The following is a 26,005-nucleotide window of genomic DNA, read 5'->3' on the forward strand; positions in this document are numbered from 1 at the left end:
AGGATTTCACTACCTGACCCCCTTGTGGTTTAGCAGGGCCACATGTCTAGCTCTAAACAATGAATTGAGGCTGGGTGTGGTGGCTCACACCTGTAATCCCAACACATTGGGAGGCCAAGGTGGGAGGATCACTTGAGCCCAGGAGTTTGAGACCAGCCTGGGCAACATAGTGAAACCCTGTCTCTATAAAAAATTTTAAAAATTAGCCAGGCATGGTAGCCTGCACCTGTAGTCCCAGCTATTGATACTAGGGAGACTGAGGTGGGAGGATCGCTTGAGCCCAGGAGGTGAAGGTTGCAGTGAGCCCAGATTGCACTAATGCACTCCAGCCCTGGTGACAGAGCCAGACTATCTCCAAAAAAACAAAAAACAGTAATTGTCAGAGTGACCAGATCATGTATTTGTGCAAGACACTCCACAGCTCCCTCCCTCTCCCACTAAAACTAGCAATGGTCCAGTTAGTGGCTGCTGTCGCCCTAAGGACAACATGGAACAGATCCCCAGCTAAGCTGCAATGGAGAGGGAATGTGAGTGAGAAACCTTGTTCTTTGCCTATGAGCTCTGGTGGTGTTCCCACAGGATAACCTAGCCTAACCTGACAGATTAGTCATGGAGCTCCCAGGCTGTAGATTATTTTAAATCCCTCACCCAAAAACTTAAGACCCTTTATTCCCTGGCTTCTGAAACAAGCCACTCTTCCCATTCTGTTAGCCTCTCTGACCATTTCTCCACTTTCTCATGGACTCCATTTCCTCTGCCTACCTTCTTAAGCCATGCTGTTAACCAAGAATTTGTACCCAGCTTGTGACTCTTCTCATTCTACACGCTCTCCAGGGAGATCTTACCCACTTTTGATTTATCCACCTGCCGCTCCACAGTGTCATAAATCCAACACATCCAAAAGCAAATGCATCAGCTGCCCAGCCCCCTCCAGACATGTGATCTTCCTACACTCCTCACCCCAGTGAATGGCACCAAACCTGGGCCAGAAACCTGGCAGCGATGCTAGATTCCTCCCCTTCCTGTCCCATCTCGTCCCACTACCCGCAGCACCCAGCCCACTCATTCAACCAACCAGTCCTGGTAATTTTACTGCCTTTAAATGTTTGCTATTGCTGTTGTTGTTGTCCAGGGGAAGGGATATTGTTTATTTCTGCTTGTTTGATGCTTATTACAGTAGATATTTAAAAAAAAAAAATTATTTTAGGCTCAGAGAAAGTCTTATTTTGGTGTCAGCCCTGACTGTGGTGCTCTATCTGAAAAGGAGGACAAACAGTTTAATCCAGACCAAGAAACAAGCAAATTTTAATTTCTGAGTACATAATTATGAAACTATGCCAGTAGCAACCCGCATGTTTGTCTCATCTCTTTAGCCACTTAAGGTCTCAAAACACTGCCAAAGCTTCCTTCTCTATTAAACTCCCTTAAGCATTACTCATATTATTATTCAAGTTTAAGATGTGACAAATCTCCCCAAGTGTGTATGGCTGGTTCTCTTCTTATAAATGAATCCATAAGACAGTGTCCCCTAATTCATCTCTATTTTCTCTAACCTGCTTGATTTTCTAAAATTGGAAAAAGTAATTCCGGTATACTAAAACCAGAGCCCAGGTTTCTCAACATCTTCAGTTAAATGACTTTTAATTCCCCAATCAAGGTATAACACACAAATGTTATCTGCGCTTTACAGTATAGAACTCTGAGCGGCTGGTATCTTTTGGTTAGTGTAACCATTACACAGCAGTATCTGCTTGTCACCCCAGTCTTCTTTAGCCTCAAAAAATATTCAGAATTTGTTATGCACATGGGATATTTCTTACAGCAGCACACTCACTTACAAAAAGACCAAAAAAAAATTTATTGCTTTACAACAAGCCAGCAACAAACACAACTCAATAGTTATAAACATGACACTTCTAAATCCTCAAATGGAATTCCAAGACCAGAGTGTGCTTCTCCACTTACATAGCATTTGTTAAAACTGAAATCCACAACTTCTGGCAAGTACTTCAATATTCTCAAGCAGAATCAATACTTAAAGAGGTTAAAAAAAAAAAATTAGTATCAAACGTATTACCTTATGTGTGATGATTTAATTTAAAAGCCTTTCATGCTTGATCCTGGCAGTGCTATCACTGCACATTTTAAGTGACCATCATGGGCACTTTTAAGAACCTAACTTCACAAAAAGAGCTGTCACAAGAAAATTGTTCTAAAATCCCAATGCATAATAACCCATGCCTAATTTCAACTGCTTTCCTCGTAACGAAAAAATGTAGTCAGCCTTTAACTCGGCCTGATAAAAGCTGTGAAAGGTATGCCAAATGGCCCCTTGTACAAACAGGAAGCCCAAATTGTTGATCAGGCAAGAAAAGGTGACACTTTTAGATACTTCATATTATTCTGGAAAGCACTTTCCTTTCAGTGGGTGCAAAATAACTATGGATTAAGTCACCATTTTAATCATCTCAATTCAATAGCAAGAGTTTCCTGGCACATACTCTTAGTACTACTTGAAAATTGGGGCGTGGGGGGAAGATCACCAACAGTATTTACATGACTTGCCCCAAACTGTACATTTAAAACATAACTGTTGGGATAGTCACCAACAACCTGAAATTTCTTACTCTAAAACACATTACCAAATCCCACTGATTTGTGTGTGCTTTCGTGTTTTTTGTTTTTATATAGAGATGGAGTCTCACTTTGTTGCCCAGACTGGTTTCGAACTCCTGAGCTCAAGCAATCCCCCTGCCTTGGCCTCCCAGTGTGCTGGGATTACAGGTGTGAGCCACCACACCCGGCCTGATTTATTTATAATTCACTATTTTATCTTTCTTCCAGACAAAGCAAAGCATTTTTCTCTAACAACATAATAGTCAGGATTTTGCTTATTAACTTACGTGGGTGGCTTTATACTCCCAGAACAAATGATCTAGCTGACTACTAGGAAAAAGGTTTCATAATTTAGGAATATATCACATCACCTGTTAGTTCCAAATGTACATGAAGAAAATTTTTAATTGCTGCAATAGCAGGATATTAAGGCAACATCAGAAAGCAGAGGTGTTTTAAAACACTAAGCCCTACTCCCTGCTTGGTGGAGAACCAAATGATGTTACTAAATCCCTTAATACAAAAACTTTCCAAAATAATCTGTTGAGCTTGACTTTGCAGTTTAATCTTTTATATTTTGATGGCAGTGAGAGAGAACCTGGGGCTATAATTCCCTTGGCAAAAGAATTCAACATCTGATTTACTCACAATGCTTAAAATAAGGAAGAGAAAATAGAAAATAAGTTTTCCTTGCTTGGCAACCATCTTTTTAATTATCTATTTTTATACCGTATCCAGGCTATGCCTAGGTGTGGATGGCTAACTCGCATATAGAAAATATCAAGCATCACATCTGGAAGAATCACAAACGAGACAATGAACTTCTCAATCAGTACATCAACAGTCAAGGTAAGCAAGAAAAGGACTTTACCAAGAAACTAACATTTACACTTTTTGACAGAACTGAAATACACTGAATTACAGAGCAAATTCACTGAAATAACAAAGAAAATTCTGTAAATGTAAAGGCTATATTTTTTACCCCCAAAAAAGTGTTTCAATTCTGATACTCACACCACAACTGGTTAAGAAAATAAAGCGCAGTGTTTAGCAACTGGGCATCCTAACTACCGTAAGAGGCACTCTGTGCTCACCCCTTCCTGGCAACTGCTGAGGTCAGCAAGGCCAGGAGCAAGGAGAGCCTCCTATTTTTCAACACAAGCTGCTGCCGTCTCCTTATTGAAGCCCCGGATGGAGAGATCATAGACAACCTCCTCTACTTTCTTCACGTCATATTTCAATCCGTCGTAGCGCTTCCTCAGGGAGTCATTTTTCAGGTTGAGAAGGCGGAAACCGGAATCCAGCTCATTGATAAAGGTGGAGATGTGGAGGGGTCGGGAGTAGTCTCCAGCAGTCACGCTGTTGACAGACAGCCTCGACTGTACCAGGAAAGAGAAAACAGGGGCTTATTACAACATGGCTCCTCCTCAGCGCATCTTCCTCTGAATCACAACCAGAAGAACCGCAAGCCTAGACAGCTACGCTGATGTTCTATCTCAGGGTACACGCAAGACAAGACAGGAGCTTCTCTGAAAATAATCCCACTGAAAATGAGACCATTTCTGCCAAGTAAAATTTAATATTACTAACATCTAAAATTTCTCTAATTTCTTAAACTGGCTATTGCATAATAAAGTGTTACATTACACAAGCATCTTTACAGCTCATCTGCTATCATATCGAAGAAATAAACGACAAAGTAATCATAGCAGCTCCACTATCTCTTCCAACCTCGGCCATATGGTGGGCTCACATTTCTAGAGCCCATCTACTAAGCTGCAACTCCAGTCATCTAGAATCAAGTAAGGCAGACTTGGGATAAGAATCTAAAATTAAGTCAGTGTAACCTTGTCTTGAAGGAGAACTAAGATTGATTTCAAGACCCAACTCAAGACTCCCCTTCTCGGTGTCAGTATACAACCCCCCACTGCTCCATTTGACTGGCTTTAAAAAATATATTAAAATAATAAAAAAGATTCCCTTTTCTGTAAAATCCTCTCCACTTTTCCAGGCTTACCTACACCACCCCTTTAGTGCATTCTCAACATACGGGTTTTTTTTGGTCTCACATATGGGTTTTTTGTTTGTTTGTTTGTTTTTAATATAAATAGAGAAGGGGTCTTGCTTTGTTGCTTAGGCTGGTGTGGAACTCCTGGCCTCAAGTGATCCTCCCACCTTGGCCTCCAAAACTGCCAGGATTACAAGCGTAAGCCACTGCGCCCGGCCCCAACATGTATGGTCCTAAAGACACCTTACACTTAACAACTAATACTAACAAGATGCTTCATGTTTACTGGTCAGGTGTCTCCAACAAGCCAGACAAGTGGTACAGCCTGCAACTGGACCCCACTATCCATTCTCACCATCTTCCTCAGATTTTCAGTGCACACATACCCACTCCAATAGACTCCATTTCCGCCTCCCCTGCAGGCAAGGCACCAGAATGTTAACAGAAGTTGTGTGTACAACTTCAAAGAAATGTCCTTAAAGCGGGAGGGCATACCGTTTTCCCTATTTCCTCCTACTGCTGGCTAGAGTGAAGATGTGACTAGAGCAACAGTTCTGGAACATAAGAAAGAAGCTGAAGCTAGAAGAACCTAGGACCAAAGATCAAGGAATCATCAGACCAGCCCTGGACTGCTTTCCTCTGGAGCAAGGACAAGCAAACTTTTTCTTAATGAGCCAGATAGTAAATATTTACACCTCTGCAGACTGGCACAGTCTCTATCACAACTACTCAATTTTGCTACTGACAGCTTTTTTTTTCTTTAGACTTTTACAGGGCAATTTCCCTAGATAGTGATTAAAGGAATAAAGGATTAGAATAACTTAGTTATATAAGACAAATGAGTGCCCAAAACAATTACATGAATTAACAGTTACCAGGAATAGATGTTTTGCCACTACCCTAAAAGGAAGAGGTCTTATCATCTGTCAAAAATTCTTAACTCAGTAAGTATGCACTCATCATTTGATCTGGCTTTTCTCTGATGCCTAGTAAACTGTAATACATACAGTGCCAGTCAGTGACTACCTGGTGACTGAGAGACAGCTTAGAAAAGAATTAAGACATTCTGAATTTTGGTACCCATTTTAAAAACAGTGGGCCGGGCATGGTGGCTCATGCCTATAATCCCAGCACTTTGGGAGGCCGAAGCAGGCAGATCATGAGGTCAGGAGATCGAGACCATCCTGGCTAACACGGTGAAACTCCATCTCTACTAAAAATACAAAAAGAAATTAGCCGGGCGTGGTGGCGGGCGCCTGTAGTCCCAGCTACTCGGGAGGCTCAGGCAGGAGAATGGCGTGAACCCGGGAGGCGGAGCTTGCAGTGAGCCGAGATCACGCCACTGCACTCCAGCCTGGGCAACAGAGCGAGACTCCGTCTCAAAAAAAAAAAAAAAACAAAAACTGACAGTGAAGCAGAAAGATCGAAAAAGCAACCAGCAAGTTACTGAGCTTACCAGTTCACTGGCAAGAATTAGAACTCCTGAGAGATAATCTTCTACATCCAGATGAAATCCTTTCTCCCGATCTGGCTCAACTAAAAAACACATCAAAATAAAGACATGCTGTGAATGCAAGTTAAGCCTCAGAATATAAAAATATACACATAATTTCTCCCAAAGTAAGTGAAGACAGGATGAATCTTTTAAAAACTGGCTTTTTAATATATTCACACCCTTGGCAACTAGACCTCACTATGGATTTTTTGAGCTCTTAAGCAAAATTCAATTCAGTCTTCCCTCAAAAATACTATCAAAAACGGTATCTAGTTGTGTCAGAGAATATACTTCTTGTTAGAAAGCGCATGAGAAAGCATTTAAGAAAGGAGTTATGATATTTGCAACTTTCAAATGGCTGACAAAGACACACACAAAATGAGAAGATTAAGCAGATGCAGCAAAATGTTAACAAGTGGTAAATCTAAGTGGCGTGTAAACAGGTATTCATTGTACTATTCTTTCAATTTTTCTGTAGGCTTGAAATTTTAAAAAATTCAATTTTAAAAACTAAAGCAAGTGCAAATGTGTTTGCCATTGTTATTTTTAGCTTTTACATTTCCAAGCAGAGTTGGCCCTCTGTGCTAACCAACTATGGATAGAAAATATTTGGAAAAAGGCAAGGTGCGGTGGCTCATGCCTGTAATCCCAGCACTTTGGGAGGCTGAGGTGGGCGGATCACCTGAGGTCAGGAGTTCAAGACCAGCCTGACCAACATGGAGAAACCTCAACTCTACTAAAAATACAAAATTAGCCAGGTGTGGTGGTGCATGCCTGTAATTCTAGCTACTCAGGAGGCTGAGGTAGGAGAATTGCTTGAACCCAGGAGATGGAGGATGTGGTGAGCTGAGATTGTGTCATTGCACTACAGCCTGGGCAACAAGAGCAAAACTCCATTTTGGGGAAAAAAAAAAAATACAAAAAATTAGCTGGGTGTAGTGGCAGGCACCTATAATCCCAGCTACTCTGGAGGCTGAGGCAGGAGAATCACTTGAACCTGGGAGGTGGAGGTTGCAGTGAGCGGAGATTGTGCCACTGCACTCCAGCCTGGGCGACAGAGTGAGACTCTGTCTCAAAAAAAAAAAAATATTTACATAACACTTATACTGTATTAGATATTTTAGGAAATCTAGAGATGATTTAAAGTATGTGGGAGGATGTGGATAGGTTATATGCAAATACTACACCAGTTATATAAGGGACTTGAACATCCTCAGATTTGGGTATTGGAGAGCTCTGGAAGCAATCATCCTCAGATACCAAGCTACAACTGTAAGTGGTTTTTAGTTAATTCTTGTTTGTTTTAATAAACAAAGTACAACCACCCTTTCCACCAAAAACTAAGCAACCATGCTTGATTCTGCAGATCCCACTAATAAAGACACTTACTGCCAAGAATTTCTGTAACCGCTTCTCGAGTCACTAGTGTTTCTGTTTCCAAATACACAACAAATGCTGCCAAGAAGACCAAGCGCTGCAACACAAACCTCCAGTGCTCATGAAATCTGCATGAAAATAAGCACATTTAGCCTCCAAGGTTAGGGACCTTCAGAGAGATGGGTTTAACACAGCCATGTTCAAACGGTTTTTCAAATAAAATCTTACACAAATCCCCAATATATAAAGAGAAATATGACATTTAGCATAAATTTTACAAGTTCAAATTTATAACAATTATTTAAGTTTAATCAGTGAGAAATATGGTCTAATTTTGACGAGTATGAAAATTTACGCTGGATGCAATGGCTCACGCCTGTAATCCCAGCACTTTGAGAAGCAGAGGCAGGTTGATCACCTGAGGTAAGGAGTTCAAGACCAGCCTGGCCAACATGGCAAAACCCCGTCTCTATTAAAAATACAAAAACTAGCCAGGCGTGGTGGCGGGCGCCCATAGTCCCAGCTACTCGGGAGGCTGAGGCAGGAGAATTGCTTGAACCCGGGAGGCAGAGGTTGCAGTGAGCAAGATCACACCACTGCACTCCACCCTGAGCGACACAGTGAGACTCTGTCTCAAAAAAAAAAGACAGAAAAAAAGAAAACAACTGAAGATTACAGATGACAAGAGCAATTGTGCTTTCTAAATTTTATCAGTAAGAACAATGATACTGCTCTGAAAAAAATAAAAATTTGCAACTGATGATTGAAGACAACTGCAGTTATATATCATCCTCAATGTATTCCTACATTTTGATTTGAGTGCAGAATACCAAAACAATTCTGATTCACAAAATTACCATTTGCAATCACTAAACAAATGGACTTAAAATAGAATACTGAGCTAGAAGCCTGAAAAAAGGAAATTCTACAACCTGTGGATATTTACGCAATGCCTCCAGATTTTCAAATGTGGCAGTACATTCACAAAAAGGTCTCAACATAATGCAGGTCACACAAACCCTTCTGAAGGCCAAATCCAGCCAGAGGGCAGCCTGTGTGTGACCTCCAGAGAAGGTGGTCTCTAAAGACCCCACCTGTCCTACTGTCCTACCTCTCTCTGTGCTTCAGCTATTACAACAGCAGTCCCTGACCGTTTCAGCACCAGGGACCAGTTTCGTGGAAGACAATTTTTCCACAGAAGGCGGGCGGATGGTTTCAGGATGAAATTGTTCCACTTCAGATCATCAGGTATTAGATTCTCAAGAAGAGCACGCAATCTAGATCTCTCGCATGCACAGTCCACAATAGGGTTCGCACTACTATGAGAATCGAATGCTGCCACCAATCTGACAAGAGGTGGAGCTCAGGCAGTGTTGCAAGTGATGGAGAGCAGCTGTAAATACAGATGAAGCTTCACTCGTTCACCCATGGCTCACCTCCTTCTGTGCGTCCCAGTTCCTAACAGGCCACAGACCAGTACCAGTCCATGGCCTGGGGGTTGGGAACCCCTGCCTTACAGCAAGGACCAACAAATCTTTTCTGTAAAGGGCCAAGTAGTAAATATTTTAGGCTTTGTGGGCCACTTTCACTGTTACATATTCTTATCTGGGATTTTCTTTTTTTTAACATCTCTTGAAAACACAAAAGCAATTCTTAGCTCCCAGAGGCAGCAGCCACTAGTGGTTTGTCAACCTCTGCCTTAAAAGAATATTCTCATAAGGTTATACTATCCACCCCTGAAAATACTCATCCTATTTACTGTTGATTCAGATGCAGTTTTTCCCAGTTTAACACCTATGAAACCAAGAGACATTTCACAATCCATGTTTCACAATTTTTTTTTTTTTTTAGATGGAGTCTCACTCTGTTGCCCAGGCTGGAGTGCAATGGCACGATCTCGGCTCACTGCAACCTCTGCCTGCCTGGTTCAAGTGATTCTCCTGCCTTAGCCTCTGAAGTGGCTGGGGTTATAGGCATAAGCCACCACACCTGGCTAATTTTCGTATTTTTAGGAGAGACAGGGTTTCGCCATGCTGGCCAGGCTGTCTCAAACTCCTGACCTCAGGTGATCTGCCCGCCTTGGCCTCCCAAAGTGCTAGGATTACAGGCGTGAGCCACCACGCCTGGCCCATGTTTCACATTTATGACTGGCAAAATTTTCCTTCCCTACTGGTACATAAAATAATGGTGTATCTTAAAATCAACAGTGTTGATTTTAGTAAGAAGACATAGCATAAAATATTAGCTAATTACATCACTTGGCACTGAAATTCAAGCTTCAAAGTAAAACTCAACTCCATATATATACTGCCACCTAATCTCATTATTTCACTAACTATAGTTCATCCAATTTCACGAGAAACTCGAATATAGCAAAAAGATATTCTCACTTTTGACCCTCATACCACATTTTCTTTTTAATTGTTTTACTGCAAAAGTAATACATGTTCCTTAAGATTTAGAAAGTAAAAAGAAGAAAAAAATAAAAGCATCAATTTTTGTCATGACCATTGTTAGTTCGGTTCTTTCTCTTTTTGTTACTTCCACACAGGATGTTTGCCTAGTTGTAAGCAATCATTTGGTACACATAATTTTTCTCCTTTTTTTTACTTAACATTATAAAATAATGCTATTTTTCTTACAAACCTGTAATACTGTTCAGCAGGAAATTTGGTCTTCAAAGATGTTAGATGTGTTTTTACTGTACCAAAATGTTCTCGAGCTTTCAAACACCTCTTTGGAACTAATCACAAAAGATAACCAAATGTAATAATGAAAAACTTACCAAATTTCAAAGACAGTTCTTGCTTAATAATCTAAGTAATCTATCTGGAAATTAATCAACAAAAAAACCTCACAACTAATGTACACATCTGTGCTTTTCAACCTGGCTTTCAAAATATCATCCCCAGTTTCCCTACTAATTAGCTATACTGAAAAATAAACAACTTGCTAAAAGGGAATATATTAGGAGACACACTGGTAATTGGTTTGGTTGTCATAAATAACGTCATCCTTAAGGAGCTGCACACCAGCTGCTATTCCTGTTCACTCCTCAGAGGATGCCTAAAATTGGATTGCTTCTTCCTCCCATATTTGGCAGAAAAAAGCCTTTACCAAGCATTCACAATCAGGATGACCAACTCCGTATCATTAAGAAAAATCACTTGCCTCTGGCACATGTAAATGCATTATTATATCAGTCTTGTATCTGAAAATACGCTTCAGCTCCTTTAGCTGTGCTGGCTATACCTTACAATGAAGGTTCCATGTCTAAACTTGACATATTTTATTTTCATTCAAGAGGCTGATTATAAACACATTAATTTGAGAACACTTTATACTGTTAATCTCATATTAAAAGGTATTCAATCACTGAAAGGCTGGATTCAAATACACACAGGTGCATACACACACATACACACATACACCCACACACGCAAAGGGCCAAATAAAGTCGCTAGATAACACAAAAGAGTTACAAACCCTTGGGCCAGGTGCGGTGGCTCACGCCTGTAATCCCAGCACTTTGGGAGGCCCAGCCAGGCGGATCATCTGAGGTCAGGAGTGCAAGACCAGCCTGCCCAACAAAGTGAAACCCCATCTCTAATAAAAATACAAAAAAAAAAAAAAAAGTAGCTGGGCGTGATGGCGGGCACCTGTAACACCAGCTACTAGGGAGGCTGAGGCAGGAGAACTGCTTGAACCCAGGAGGCGGAGGTTGCAGTGAGCTGAGATGGCGCCACTGCACTCCAGCCTGGGCAACAAGAGTGAAACTCCATCTCAGAAAAAAAAAAAAATAATAATTAAAAAAATAATAATAAACCCTTTCCCCGCTTACCCTGAGAATACTGTGCTGGCAGAGAGCTGCACTTTTTTTTTTCTAAACAGGAAATGGGTTAAGCAATTGTAATTATCATCAGTAGAATGCCCTCACAATAGAAAACATCTCTGTTTACACCATACTGTGTGGAAGTGGAAGAAAAATCAACCAAAATTATCAAATCACCTACTTCTTCAATTTTTACTCACCATAAAGCATGATAGCCATTTTTCATTATAAAACGTCTTCTGGATAGAAACTCTCCCTCTAAATAAGAGACTGATAATTGGATACAAAACAAAGAACTTACTGTCCTGAAACCCAGCACCCTGATGGACCCCTTGCAGTAGAGTTAAAATCTCTCGAGCTGTTTGTTCTAAACTCTGTACAACTTTTCTGATTTCCTAGAGAGAATTAAAAATAAAAATCAGATACTCAACAGAATTATTGTCATACACTCACACCAAACACATTAGATAGCTTATGTGATCTATCATAACCAAATTTGAATCCTGACTTTTCCACTTATTTCCTCTGTAAGACTTCAAAAAGTCACTAAAAAGCCTTAGATTCCTCAGATACCCTTTAAAGGATAACAGCCACCCATTCACCCCAAGTATTCAATTGGGACATTATAACGGATGACGTGTGTGAACGCAACTTGCAAAATGAAGAGTTAAATGCAATACAAGAGTCGGGTATTTCTAATTCTTTTTCTTCTTTTTTCTTTTTTTTTGAGACGGAGTCTCGCTCTGTCACCCAGGCTGGAGTGCAATGGCGCGATCTCAGCTCACCGCAACCTCCGCCTCCCGGGTTCACGCCATTCTCCTGCTTCAGCCTCCCGAGTAGCTGGGATTACAGGCGTGCGCAACCATGCCCAGTTAATTTTCTTTTATATTTTTAGTAGAGACAGGGTTTCACCATGTTGGCCAGGCTGGTCTCAAACTCCTTACCTCAGGTGATCTGGCCGCCTGGGCCTCCCAAAATGGTGGAATTACAGGCATGAGGCGCCGCTTCCCCGCCTCTAATTCATTTTTAAAATATTCACTGAGCATACTTATGTGCCAGGCACTGTGTAAATACTGGGAAACCAAGCACACAATCCCTTCCCTCTGGCGGTTTAACATACAATGGGGGAGAAGATTTTTTTAAAATCATCAACATTACACACATTAAAAAAAGTTAATGTGCTACTAGAAAACATAACAGGAAATAGATCGTTTAGACTGTGACGTCAATGAGATAAATACGAGACAATCAGGAAAAGAACGAGAAAGAAGCAAATTCCAGAAAAAGCAGAGGCAGGAAGCTATTTGGGGCACTAGAAAAGGTAAAGTGAACATCACACACAAAGACAGAGAGCATAAACGAGGCTGAAGAGAGACCATGTGAGCCACAGTAGAGTCTGATTTTTTATCCCGTGTGGGATAGGAAACCATAGGAGAGTTTTAAGCAGGAGATCACACGTGCTTTTAAGACACCAACAAAAATACACGAAACGCTCATTCGCTGAAGACCAGGGGCTAATCGAGCCTTCGATATAAACAAGTGCTGAAAAGAAGGAAAACTGACACAAACGAGGCAAGTGATGCTGAGAAGCTGAGACTCGAACACGGGGAATCAGGACACAGCAGGAAAATTTGGGGCGGGGGCGGGGAGTGCCTAATCTAAAGCTAGAGGGGAAACAACCCACCCTCGGAGGAGACCCCACCGCCCAAGACTGAGCGACAGAGGAGGGCCGGGCGAAGTGGCCCAACTAGGCATGGAAAGGCAAAGGGAATAGGCAAGGGAGGGGGCTCGCCTCTCGGATGTCCTGCTCGGCAGCCAAAAAGCCCTGCAGCTCCACGAAGATCTCGCTCACAGACATGGCGCCGGCTGCACAACAATCAGCCAGTGTAGCAAGGGCGGCCAAGGAAGTGGACTCCGGAGGCAACCAGCGCAATCAATCGCAACAGCCGCCGCTATCGCCGCGTCCCCCGGTCTTACGATACGACCGTCGCTGGGGTCCTCCGAGACTCGCGGCGCGCCGGAGGGCGGGCTGTCCGCCGCGCTGCCTGAGGCGCCGTCCGCTGCGTTCGGAACCGAGGCGCGCGTCCAAAGGGCAGAGGAGAGGGAGAGTGGGCGGGGCCTCAGTCTGAGGCCTTCAGACAGGCATCGCCAGAAACAACCTGCGAAGGCGGCCCTCGGAGCACGTGGGCCTGAGGGAGGGCGGGGACGGGCTAGTAGGTGGTGCGGGCAAGCGGGGCTGTTTAGCTTATATGTGTGTATTTATTTCATACACAACAACAGTTGGGGAAAATATTTCACAACGAAAGAGTATGCACAAAAAACAGGTGCAGAAGAATGTAGAGAGAGTTCAGCCTTCGTGAGAAAGTAGGGGGCCAGTGCATTTACATTTCCAAAAAAAGGAAAATAAAAGTAACGTATGTAGGACTGTGAGTAGGGAATGGATTGGGAACGAAAATTTTCTGTGCAAATCTTTTATTTTAATGTCTTCTCTGTATGGCTGTATTACCTATTTTTAAATTAAACGGATTTTTTAAGCGTGTGCGGTGGGATGTTTCTCTTTCCACTCACACCTTGCCCTAATTCCCCTTCCATGCCCTATAACGGTTTCCCCTTTGTTCTTGAAGTTATTTCATACGCAAATACTGTGTGTGTGTGTTCTTGAACAATTATTCCATACACAAATACAGTGTGTGTGTGTTGCACTCTCCAGATGAATTGGAATGATTCTTATCAACTAAATTTAACTTTAATCAAACATTTATTGCTTGCTTTGTTTCTGACGTTAGTCTAAACTCTTTACATGAAGGATCATATTTAATTCTCATTATATGAGAATAATTTCATGTCCATGAAGAAGACAGTAAGACCACTAGCACCTACCTTTTTAAAAAACTATCGGCCAGGCGCGGTGGCTCACACCTGTAATCCCAGCACTTTGGGAGGCCTAGGCGGGCAGATCATGAGGTCAGGAGTTCGAGACCATCCTGACCAACATGGTGAAACTCCATCTCTACCAAAGATACGAAAATTAGCCAGCAACTGGGGAGACTGAGGCAGGAGAATCGCTTGAACCCGGGAGGCAGAGGTTGCAGTTAGCCGAGATCACACCACTGCACTATAGCCTGGGCTACAGAAAGGCTCCATCTCAAAAAATAAAAATAAAAAAACCCTTTCTTATCTCCTGTTTGTTCTCCCAAAACCCATTTGTCTGTCCTAAAGAATCCTATTTGTTCTCATACAAACTTTGGTCACCTCTCCGTTTTACCTACTGAGTTAGGCACACAAGCCACTAACTGGTTTTTTGTTTCTTTGTTATTTTGTATGTTTTGTTTTTTTTGTTGTTGTTTTGTTCTGTTTCGTTTTTTGGTCTCATTACGTTGCCCAGCCTGGTCTTGAACTCCTGGGCTCAAGAAATCCTCCTGCCTCAGCCTTTCAAAATGCTGGGATTACAGGTATCAACCACTGCACCCAGACATAAACCTCTAACTTTAACCATTTAGTAGGCTAGCTACTTATTTTGCTAGCATCCATGCAAATAAGCCTTTTTTGGGAGTGTCCTATAAAAATTTTAATTAGACCCTACTAGTTGATGGTGTTGTTGAGTTCTTATATGCCCATGCTGATTTTCTGTTCCGTTAAATCTGTTTTTTGTCAGTTTAATTTGCAGGCCCTGGCTGGGCATGGTGGCTCACACCTGTAATCCCACCACTTTAAGAGGCTAACAAGGAGGATCACTTGAGCCCAAGAGTTCGAAACCAGCCTGGGCAAAATAGTGAGACCACCATCTCTACAAAAAATGTTTTGAAAATTGGCTGAACATGGTAGCGCATGCCTGTGGTCCCAGCTACTTCAGAGGCTGAGGTGGGAGGATCACTTGAGCTCAGGAAGCCACGGCTGCAGTGGGCCATGATTGTGCCACTGCACTCAAGCCTGGGTGACAGAGTGAGATCCTACCTCAAATAAATAATTTTTTTGGAGGCCCCCATAAACTGAACAAAATATAATAAAGAGAAAGCATTTCCTCCCCAATACTAGCTTCATAAAGAAGTGGAAAGTGTTCGCTTCTGGTCTATTACCTGGAAGAGCTTATGCAGATTGCTGTTTATTCTTTAAGTAGTTGGTAGAATTCTCTGCTGAAACCTTCTCCAATGAAACCTTCTTTGGAGATCTCTTTTGGGGAATTTTTATTGCAAATTCAATTTCCTAATAGTCATAGTGCTACTCAAAGTATCTTTTTCTTTAAGAGATGGGGTCTCACTCTGTCAGCAGGTGATTCTTCTGCCTCAGCCTACCCAGTAGCTGGGACTGTAGGCACATGCCACCATACCTGGCTAATTTTTATTTTTTTTGGTAGAGATGGGGTCTGGCTATGTTGCCCAGGCTACAAAGTATCTATTTAATATTGGGTGAGCTATGGTAGCTGTGTTTTTTAAAGGAATTGGTTCATTTAGTCTAAGAAGTCAAATGTATTTGAATAGAGTTGTTTATAGTATTTCCTTATATTCTTTTGTCATCTTCAGGCTCTCTAGTGCCACCCTGTATTTCATTCCTGATAGAAGAAATTTGTTCATTTTCTCTTTGTTTCTCTTTGTCAATCTTGCTGGAGGTTTATCCACTTTATTGATCTCTTAAAATAACTAGTTCTCTGCTTAATTTTTTTTTTTTTTTTTGAGATGGAGTCTCACTCTGTCACTCAGGCTGGAGTGCAGTGACGTGATCTTGGTTCACTGCAACCTCCACCTCCTGGGTTCAAATGATTCTCCTGCCTCAGCCTCCTGAGTAGCTGGGATTACAGGCACACACCGCTGTGCCCAACTGATTTTTGTATTTTTAGTAGAGATGGGAGTTCACCATGTTGCCCAGGCCGGCCTTGAACTCCTGACCTCAGGTGACCCACCCACCTCAGGTGACCCACCCACCTCAGCCTCCCAAAGTGCTGGGATTACAGGCATAAGCCACCACGCCCGATTCTGTTTCAATTTCATCAATTTCTGCTCTTTATTATTTTCCCTTTTTTTTTTTTTTTTGAGACAGAGTCTCGTTCTGTCGCCCAGGCCGGACTGCAGTGGCGCTATCTCGGCTCACTGCAAGCTCCGCCTCCCGGGTTCACGTCATTCTCCTGCCTCAGCCTCCTGAATAGCTGGGACTACAGGCGCCCGCCACCACGCCCAGCTAATTTTTTGTATTTTTAGTAGAGACAGGGTTTCACCGTGTTAGCCAGGATGGTCTCAATCTCCTGACCTCATGATTCACCCGCCTCAGCCTCCCAACGTGCTGGAATTACAGGCGTGAGCCACCGCGCCCAGCCATCTGCTCTTTATTATTTTCTTCTTTCTGCTTGTTTTGGTTTCATTTTACTTTTCTAGGTTCTTGAGATGGAACTTAGATTATTAAGATTTTCCCACTTTTCTAATGGAGGCATTTTAGTGCTGTTAACTTTCCCTCTGGGCACTGCTCTTAGCTGTGTACCACAAATTTTTGATATGTTGTAGTTTCATTTTTATTTAGTTCAATGTATTTTTTAAATTTCTCTTGTGACTTCCTCTCTAATTGATTATCTAGAAGTATATGGTTTAATTTTCAAGTGTTTAGAGATTTTTCTGTTATTGTGTTATTGATTTCTAGTTTGAGTCTATTATAGTCAGAGAACAAGCTATGATTCAATTCTCCTAAATGTGTTAAGATTTTGTTTAAATAGTCCAGAATATGGTCTCTCTTAGTATATATTCCACAGGCACTTGAAAGGATCTGTTGTTGGGTGGAGTGTCAATTCGGCCCTTTTAGCTGATGATGTTGTTGAGTTCTTCTCTGTCCTGCTGATTTGTCTAGTTGTTCTATTAATTTTTTAAGGGATTTTCTACAGAATCAGTCATTTCATCTGTGAACAAATAGTTTTATTTCTTCTATCCCAATCTATATACTTCCTATTTCCTTTTTCTGTCCTAATGCATTATATAGGACTTCCAGTAAGATATTGGATAGGAACGGAAAAAGGGGACATCCTTGCCTTCTTCCCAACCTTAGAGCCAAAGTGTCCAGTTTCTCACCCTTAACTATGATGTTAGCCGTAGGGTGGTGTTGTTGTTGTTATTGTTTGTTAGTTTTTAGAGGCAGGGTCTTACTTTATCACCCAGGCTGAAGTACAGTGGTGTGATCATAGCTCACTGCAGCCTTGAACTCCTGAGCTCAACTGATCCTCCTGCCTCAGCTTCTAGAGTAGCTGGGACTACAGGTGTGCACCACCATGCTTTGATATTTTTTTTTTAATTTTTTCATAGACATGGGGTCTGGTCATGCTGCTCAGGCTAGTCTTGAACTCCTGGCCTCAAGGGATCCTCCTGCCTACGCCTCCCAAAGTGCTGGAATTATAGGCGTGAGCCATTGCGCCTGGCCTTTGTTTTGGTTTTGGTTTTTTAAGAGACAGGGTCTTGCTCTGTCACCCAGGCTGGAGTGCAATGACATGACCACAGCTCACTGCAGCCTTAACCTACTGGGCTCAAGCAATCTTCCCACCTCAGCCTCCCGAGTAGCTGGGACTATAGGTGTGTGTCATCCTGCCTAAATTTTTTTTATTTTTGGTAGAGATGGAGTCTCACTGTGTTGCTCAGGCTGGTCCTGAACTCCTAGGCTCAAGCAATTCTCCTGCTTTGGCCTCCCAAAGTGTTGGGATTATAGGCATGAGCCACTGCACCTGGCCTTATTCTATCAATTGTCAATAGAGGGGTCTCTAACTATAATTATAGATTTTTTTTTTTTTTGAGACGGAGTCTCTGTCACCAGGCTGGAGTACAATGGCACAATATCTACTCACTGCAACCTCCGCCTCCTGGGTTCAAGCAATTCTGCCTCAGCCTCCCATGTAGCTGGGACTACAGGTGCACACCACCATGCCCAGCTAATTTTTGTATTTTTAATAGAGACAGGGTTTCACCATGTTGGCCAGGCTGGTCTTGATCTCTTGACCTCGTGATCCACCGGCCTCAGCCTCCCAAAGTGCTGGGATTACAGGCGTGAGCCACCGCACCCAGCCATAGATTTCTTTATTTCCCCTCTCAGTTCTGTCAGTTTTTGTTTCACAAATTTGCAACTCTGTTGCTTGCTACATACACATTTAGGATTACTATGTCTTCTTAGTGGATAGACTTTTTATGATTATATAATGTTCCTCTCTGTCACTCATCATTTTTTTCTACCGAAGTCTATTTTATCTGATATTTTTATAGCCACTGTTGCTTTCCTTTTATTATTTGCATTATATATGTTTTATCATTTTTTAATTTCAACACTGCCTATATCATTGCCTATATCTTTATATTTGAAGTGAATTTCTTCCAGATAGGATATAGTTGAGTCTTTTTTGTAAAATTCACTCATCAATCTCTGTCTTTTAATTGGTATATTTAAACCATTTATATTCTATGTTATTATTGATGTGTTAGCACTTAAGTCTGCCATTTTGGTTTTTTGCTTTCTGTTTGTTCTCTGTTTTTTATTTGTTTTTTTTTCTGCCTTCCCGTGAACAATTTTTAAGAATTCCACTTTGTCTGCACTGTTTTTGAAAAGATCTCTTTGCACAGCTTTGTGGTTACTCTAAATGTTGCGTGTGTGTGTGTGTAGATATTTATCACTGTCTACTGGTATTATAATTTTATTAGCTCAAGTGAAATATAGAAACTTTATTTCCCTATGTCCCTTTACTCTCCCCCATTAATAATAGTTGAATGTTTCCTCTACATACAGTTATAACCACATCAGACAATATTATAATTTTCGCTTCAACAATCAAACATAGTTTAGAAAACTCAAGAGAAGGAAAGTCTATTGAATTTACCCATATTTTTGCTTACCGTGTTCTTTCTTCCTTCCTAATGTTCCAAGGTTTCCTTCTCTTACTGTTTCTTTCCCATTTAGAGAATTTTTTGCCATTCTTTTAGGGTAGGTCTGCTGCAACAAATTCTAATAGCTTTCCTTTATCTGCAAATGTCTTGATTTCCCCTTCATTGCTAAAGTATATTTTCCCTGTGTATAGGATTCTAGGCTGACAGTTCTTCACATTCACCCTTTGAAAAATTTGCCACTTTTTTCTAAACTTCAGGGTTTTTAATGAGAAATCTTCTGTCAATTATTTTTCCCTTACAGGTAAAGTCATTTTTTTCCTTTAGCTGCTTTTGAGATTTTTTTTTTTGTCTTTAGTTTTCAGAAATACAATTATATTGTGTCTTCACATGGACTTCTTATGAGTTTATTCTGTTTGGGGTTTGCTTGCTCACCTTCTTAAATCTGTAGGTTTATGTGTCTTCCTAAATTTTGGGAGTCTTTGAACATTTTTTCTTTTTTCTTTTTTTCTTTTTGAGATGGAGTCTCACTCTGTCACCCAGGCTAAATGTAGTGGCACAATCACAGCTCACTTCAACCTTGGCCTCACAGGCTCAAGTGATCCTCCCACTTCAGCCTCCCGAGTAGCAGAGACCACAGGCATGCACCACCATGCTTGGCTAATTTTTGTATTTCTTGTAGAGGCAGAGTTTCACATGTTGCTCCGTCTGGTCTTGAACCCCTGGGCTCAAGTGATCCACCTGCCTTGGCCTCCCAAAGTGCTGGGATTATAGGCGTGAGCCACGGTGCCCAGCCTAAACCTTTCCTTCTCTCTCTTCTCCTTCCAAAACTCTGATGACAATAATATTACATCTTTTGTTATAATCTCAGAGGTCCTTGAGGCTGTGTTCATTTTTTAGCCTATTTTCTCTCTGTTGTTCAGATTTATAATTTTTATTTTTCTGTCTTCCAGTTCATTGATTCTTTCTTCTGCATTCTACATTCTGCCCAAATACTGAGCTTTTATTTTTGTTCACTCTATTTTTCAATTCTAAAATTTCCATTTGGTTTTTTATAGCCTCTATTTTATTGCCAAGACTTTCTGTTTCTTTGTTGAGACTTACTATTTCATTCATTTCAAGTATGTTCAGAATTGCTCGTGGAGGAATTTTAATCATGGTTGCTTTAAAATCTTTATAAGATAATTCTAACATCTTTGTCATCTTGGTATTGGCATCTTTCCTGGCCCACTCAGACTGCTATAACAAAATGCCAAAAACTGGGTGGCTTATAATAACGGAAACTTATTTCTCACAGTTCTGGAGGCTGGGAAGTCCAAGATCTAGGGGCTAGCAAATTCAGTGTCTGCTAAGGACACACTTCCTGGTTCATAAATGACCATCTTTTCACTGTGTCTTCATATGGCAGAAGGGGCTGGCGGCTCTCCAGGGCCTCTTTTATAAGGTCACTGATCCATGAGAGCTATCCCCTCATGACCAAATCACCTTCCAAAGGCCCTACCTCCTAATACCATCACTTTGGGGAGGTTAGGATTTCAACATATGGATTTGGTGGGGGGGAAAACAGTATAAACATCCAGACTATACCAGCATCTATTGATTATCTTGTTTCATTCAGTTTGAGATCTTCCTGGTTCTTGGTATGACAAGTGATTGTCTATTGAAGCCTGAACATTTTTGTATTATGCTATGAAACCCTGGATCTTATTTAAACCTTTTGTTTTAACTGGCTTCTTCTAATACTTCTCCAGCAAGAGGAGGAGGACACTGCCTTGTGTCTTTCTGGTGGAAATATATGGCCAGGTTTCACATTTGGCCTCTGTTGACACCCAAGCGTAGGGGCTTCTCTTTACTGCTAAATGGGGTTGGAAATCCAGGCTCCACAGGTGGTCTCCACCAACACCACCATTACCACTGACATTATCAGCTGGCAGGTTGAAAGCCCCAGCTTCTCTCCTGGCTTTCTCTGACAGCATCATGGCAGGGGTGTTTGGGTGCATCAGCGAGCCTCGTGAGGGTGGAAGTCTAGGCTCCCCACTGGGACTTTGCTGGCATACGTGAGGTATGAGGCAGCAGTGTTTTTTCTGTGTGTTTGGCTGGAGTAGAGCCATTATTGTCCAAAAGTTTTCTGTATGGCCAGAGGTGACAAAAGAAGAAAAAAAATGAACAGTTTTCTGTCTTGCTAACCTGCTCCTTTCTTGGTCTTTTGGCTAAGGAGAACACGCTTTTGTTGGGACATTTTTTTTAGAGACAGGGTCTCAATCTATCACTCCTGGAGTGCAGTAGTGTGATCACCACTCACTGCAGCCTCGACCTCCTAGGCTCAAGTCATCCTCTCATCTCAGCCTCCCAAGTAGCTGGGACTACCAGCATGCACCACCACATCCTGCTAATTTTTTTTTTTTTTTGAGACAGAGTTTCGCTCTTGTCACCCAGGCTAGAGTGCAATGGCACGATCTCAGCTCACTGCAACCTGAGCCTCCCAGATTCAAGCAATGCTCCTGCCTCAGCCTCCCAAGTATCTGGGATTACAGGTGCCTGCCACCACACCTGGCTAATTTTTGTATTTTTAGTAGATACGGAGTTTCACCCTGTTGGCCAGGCTGGTCTTGAACTCGTGACCTCAAATGATCCGCCCGTTTCGGCCTACCAAAGTGCTGAGATTACAGGCGCCCACCACTGTGCCTGGCCTTATTTTTGTATTTTCAGTAGATACAGGGTTTCACCATATTGGCCAGGCTGGTCTCGAACTCCTGACCTCAGGTGATCTGCCCGCCTTGGCCTCCCAAAGTGCTGTGATTACAGGCATGAGCCACCAGGCCAGCCACTCATCTCAGGTCTTAAATGTTATAACCTGGGGAAACTTTCATGGACATCCCACTCATTCCTCCCATTCCTTTTACATCTCACCTTTCAACTTGTCATTGAAGGCCCTTACTTCAACGTGTAATCATGTTGTTTGTGCTGTGATCATGTGTTGACGGTACATGTTCAGCCCACCACTCCATTTTGTTCCTCTTCTGTGTTTTTCAGGCAGAGGGCTGGGTGTGCTTGTGGTATTTAGGGGAACAATTACTCCTTATGTTAGGTTATGTATGATAACGATGTGTAACAAACAACCCCCAAATCTCAGTGCTCATGACAAACAGTGATATCCAGCTCAGAGGTCTGGGGCTTCCGAATATGGGCTGCTGCACCGTCACATCTCCTCTGAGAGAGCAGTGGCTGCCTGCAAATGTCTCATGGTGGATGGTATCAGCATAAGAGAATGAGCAAGCACAGAACAGTTAACACCTCACCCAGAACTCACACAATCTCAAATCCGCACTCATTCCTGCAGTCAAAACAAATCAGTGGTGTGGGGAGCTCAGGGCTGTCTGCAGGAAGGCACAGCAAAGGCAGGGGACGGGGGAGAAGAAACAATGGATAATAGAAGAAACACAGGGGACTGTCCCACTCAGTGCAGGATGTTCCATATCTCTAACAGACCTATCAGTGGCACCACCAAGTCTGTGTGAAAACCCCAAATGTCTCCAACCTTTCCACATGCTCCTAAGGGGGCTGAGTCACCCCCCACCTCATGGCATTGTGAACCCCTTTCAATACCTGGTAGACAACAGATCTGTAGTAAATGAATCAACTTGGCCAAATCGCCCTCCAGTGTAGTTGTAATGATTCATACAGAGTGTTAATGTGTAGATGTCTTAAACATTAACAATCTCGTCAGTGGGTAAAGGAGCCTCACTTAACTTTCCAATGTGTTTGAATGATGTTTCTTACATATATATTGAAATTTGGTGGGGGGTGGGGAGATTCCCTATATTTTCTGAACGTCTTTCCATTAAAGTTTTGACCTTTCTTTTACTCCCAGACTGGTTCTTTAACATACAGAAGCATGCAAATGCCAGCTGCAGTGGCTCACACCTGTAATCCTAGCACTCTGGGAGGCCAAGGCAGGTGGATCACCTGAGCTCAGGAGTTCAAGACCAACCTGACCAACATGCTGAAACCCTGTCTCTACTAAAAATACAAAAATTAGCCAGGCATCACATAGCCAAGACAATCCTAGGCAAGAAGAACAAAGCTGGAGGCATCACACTACCTGACTTCAAACTATATTACAAGGCTACAGTAACCAAAACAGCATGGCATTAGTACCAAAACATATAGACAAATGGAACAGAATGGAGGCCTCAGAAATAACACCACACATCTAAAACCATCTGATCTTTGACAAACCTGACACACACAAGCAATGGGGAAAAGATTCCCTATTTAATAAATGGTGTTGGGAAAACTGGCTAGCTGTATGCAGAAAGCTGAAACTGGACCCCTTCCTTATACCTTACACAAAAATCAAAACAAGATGGATCAAACACTTAAACGTAAGACCGAGGACCATGATACCATTCAGGACATAGGCATGGGCAAAGACTTCATGTCTAAAACACCAAAAGCAATGGCAACAAAAGCCAAAATTGACAAATGGGATCCAATTAAACTAAAGAGCTTCTACACAGCAAAAGAAACTATCATCAGAGTGAACAGGCAACCTACAGAATGGGAGAAATTTTGCAATCTATCCATCTGACAAAGGGCTAATATCCAGAATCTACAAAGAACTTAAACAAATTTACAAGAAAAAAAAACCCCATCAAAAAATGGTCAAAGGATATGAACAGACACTTCTCAAAAGAAGACATTTATGCAGCCAACAGACATATGAAAAAATGCTCATCATCACTGGTCATTAGAGAAATGCAAATCAAAACCACAATGAGATACCATCTCATGCCAGTTAGAATGGTGATCATTAAAAAGTCAATAAACAACAGATGCTGGAGAGGTTGTAGAAAAATGGGAATGCTTTTACACTGTGGGTGGGAGTGTAAATTAGTTCAACCATTGTGGAAGACAGTGTGGCGATTCCTCAAGGATCTAGAACTAGAAATACCATTTGACCCAGCCATCCCATTACTGAGCATATACCCAAAGGATTATAAATCATTCTATGATAAAGACACATGCACACATATGTTTACTGTGGCACTATTAACAATAGCAAAGACTTGGAACCAACCCAAATGTCCATTAATGATAGGCTGGATTAAGAAAATGTGGCACATATACATCATGGAATACTATGCAGCCATAAAAAGGGATGAGTTCATGTCCTTGTAGGGACATGGATGAAGCTGGAAACTATCATTCTCAGCAAACTGTCACAAGATCAGAAAACCAAACACCACGTGTTCTCACTCATAAGTGGGAGTTGAACAATGGGAACACATGGACATAGGGAGGGGAACTTCACACACCGGGGCCTGTCGGGGGGGTGGGGGGTTAGGGGAGGGATAATATTAGGAGAAATACCTAAGGTAGATGACGGGTTGATGGGTGCAGCAAACCACCATGGCACATGTATAGCTATGTAACAAAACTCCACATTCTGCACATGTAACCCAGAACTTAAAGTATAATTTTTAAAAAAAGAAAAAAAAATAACGTGATGTGGAAGGCATTCACAACTGAATTAAATGTTATGATTTAAAGTTAAAAAAAAGCTATTTATTTGGTTTAGGTATGAAGTTAAACTAGGATTCTAGAATTAATTGAGGAGCTCTCCTTTTTTATTTTTCGGGTCTGAAACAGTTGATAGGGTATATAGTATCATTCTTATTCAATAAAAATTTGGTGGAACTTACCCATAAAGCCATCTGAGCCTGTTAACATTTTTAGGGATATGTGTGCCCCTTCATTTTATTCCATGGTTGTTAGTATATTTAAGTAGTCGATCCTATCTTGAGTTTATTTTTTCCACTTTTATTATCTTTAAAAATTTGGCTTAAATGTTCACATTTGTTACCAAAAAGCAGTGTGTAGATTACACATAACAACAACAACAACAAAAATTAGCCAGCATGGTGGCACATGCCTGTAATCCCAGCTACTTGGGAGGCTGAGACAGGAGAGTTGCTGGAAGCCAGGAGGTGGAGGTTGCAGTGAGCCAAGATCACACCACTGCACTTCAGCCTGGGCAACAAGAGTGAAATTCCATCTCAAAAAAAGGAAAAAGAAAGGAAAGAAAAAGAAAGGAAATGAAAGGGAAAAGGAAAAGGAAAGGAGCATGCAAAGGATGGAAAATATAGCTGGGTCCTAGCCAATGGTCTGGACAACAAGTTCCACAAAGACATGGAGCAACTCAAGGAGATTCAGGCCCACAGAGGGCTGTGCCACTTCTGGGGCCTTTGTGTCCAGAGCCCGCATGCCAGACCACTGGCAGCTGGGGCAATACTGTGGTCTGCCCAGGAAGAAATAAGTCTGTAGGTCTTGTCTGTTTAAAAAAGTTTATATAACTAAAATAAATTTTTTAAAAAAGGACAGTTGTGGCCAGGCGCCATGGCTCATGCCTGTAATCCCAACACTGGGAGGCCAAGGTGGGAAGACTGCTTGAGCCCAGGAGGTGGAGGCTGCAGTGAGCCGTGATCGCCTAGCTACACTCTAGCCTGGGTAACAGAGTGAGACTGTGTCTCTTAAAATAAATAAATGCATAAAAAATAACCCTTGTCACATAAAAATGATCATCTCATTGTGTCTTATAATATTTTATTTTATTTTTAGAATCAGGCAAAGGGATTCTAGGGATAGGCCTGAAAGGGGCAGCTCTGTGCTTGTTTATTACATGGGTACACTGCATACTGGTGGTGACTGGGTTTCCAGTGTACTCATCACCCACGCAGTGAACATCGTCCCAGCACATAATTTTTCAAGCCTCTTCCCTCTCCCACCTCCTCTCTTTTGGGGTCCCCAGTATCTGTCATTTCTATTTTTTTTTTTTTTTT

At 41.8% G+C, this 26,005-nt stretch overlaps 1 protein-coding gene across 3 annotated transcripts; it reads right to left on the reverse strand.

Moving 5' to 3' along the window:
* Positions 1-1,834: 1,834 nt before the first annotated feature.
* On the reverse strand, positions 1,835-13,455 carry TSN (translin). 3 transcript variants are annotated; one of them, XM_055261702.2, is made up of 6 exons: positions 13,121-13,455; positions 11,630-11,723; positions 10,143-10,239; positions 7,509-7,624; positions 6,081-6,160; positions 1,835-3,995 (listed from the first exon to the last, which is right to left on the reverse strand). In XM_055261702.2, exons 1-6 carry the CDS (start codon positions 13,184-13,186, stop codon positions 3,762-3,764), a joined length of 687 nt encoding a protein of 228 aa, XP_055117677.1. In that variant the 5' UTR covers positions 13,187-13,455; the 3' UTR covers positions 1,835-3,761. The 3 variants fall into 3 exon arrangements, with proteins under 3 accessions (XP_055117677.1, XP_063487368.1, XP_055117678.1); XM_063631298.1 differs by having other exon boundaries at positions 12,273-13,323; XM_055261703.2 differs by lacking the exon at positions 6,081-6,160 and having other exon boundaries at positions 13,121-13,327.
* Positions 13,456-26,005: the final 12,550 nt, after the last annotated feature.

The sequence above is a fragment of the Symphalangus syndactylus genome, chromosome 22 (assembly GCF_028878055.3).
Source record: "Symphalangus syndactylus isolate Jambi chromosome 22, NHGRI_mSymSyn1-v2.1_pri, whole genome shotgun sequence".
NCBI lineage: Eukaryota > Metazoa > Chordata > Mammalia > Primates > Hylobatidae > Symphalangus > Symphalangus syndactylus.

Excerpts from the sequence above, each read along its gene's own strand:
- TSN (XM_063631298.1), bottom strand. The coding sequence starts at position 12,446 with ATGTTAAACCGCCAGAGGGAAGGGATTGTGTGCTTGGTTTCCCAGTAT. Across the intron at positions 11,724-12,272 it reads AGGCGGCCAGATCACCTGAG|GAAATCAGAAAAGTTGTACA; the intron begins GTAAGGAGTTTG and ends AATTCTCTCTAG. Across the intron at positions 6,161-7,508 it reads GGTTACAGAAATTCTTGGCA|TTGAGCCAGATCGGGAGAAA; the intron begins GTAAGTGTCTTT and ends TGTGTTTTTTAG.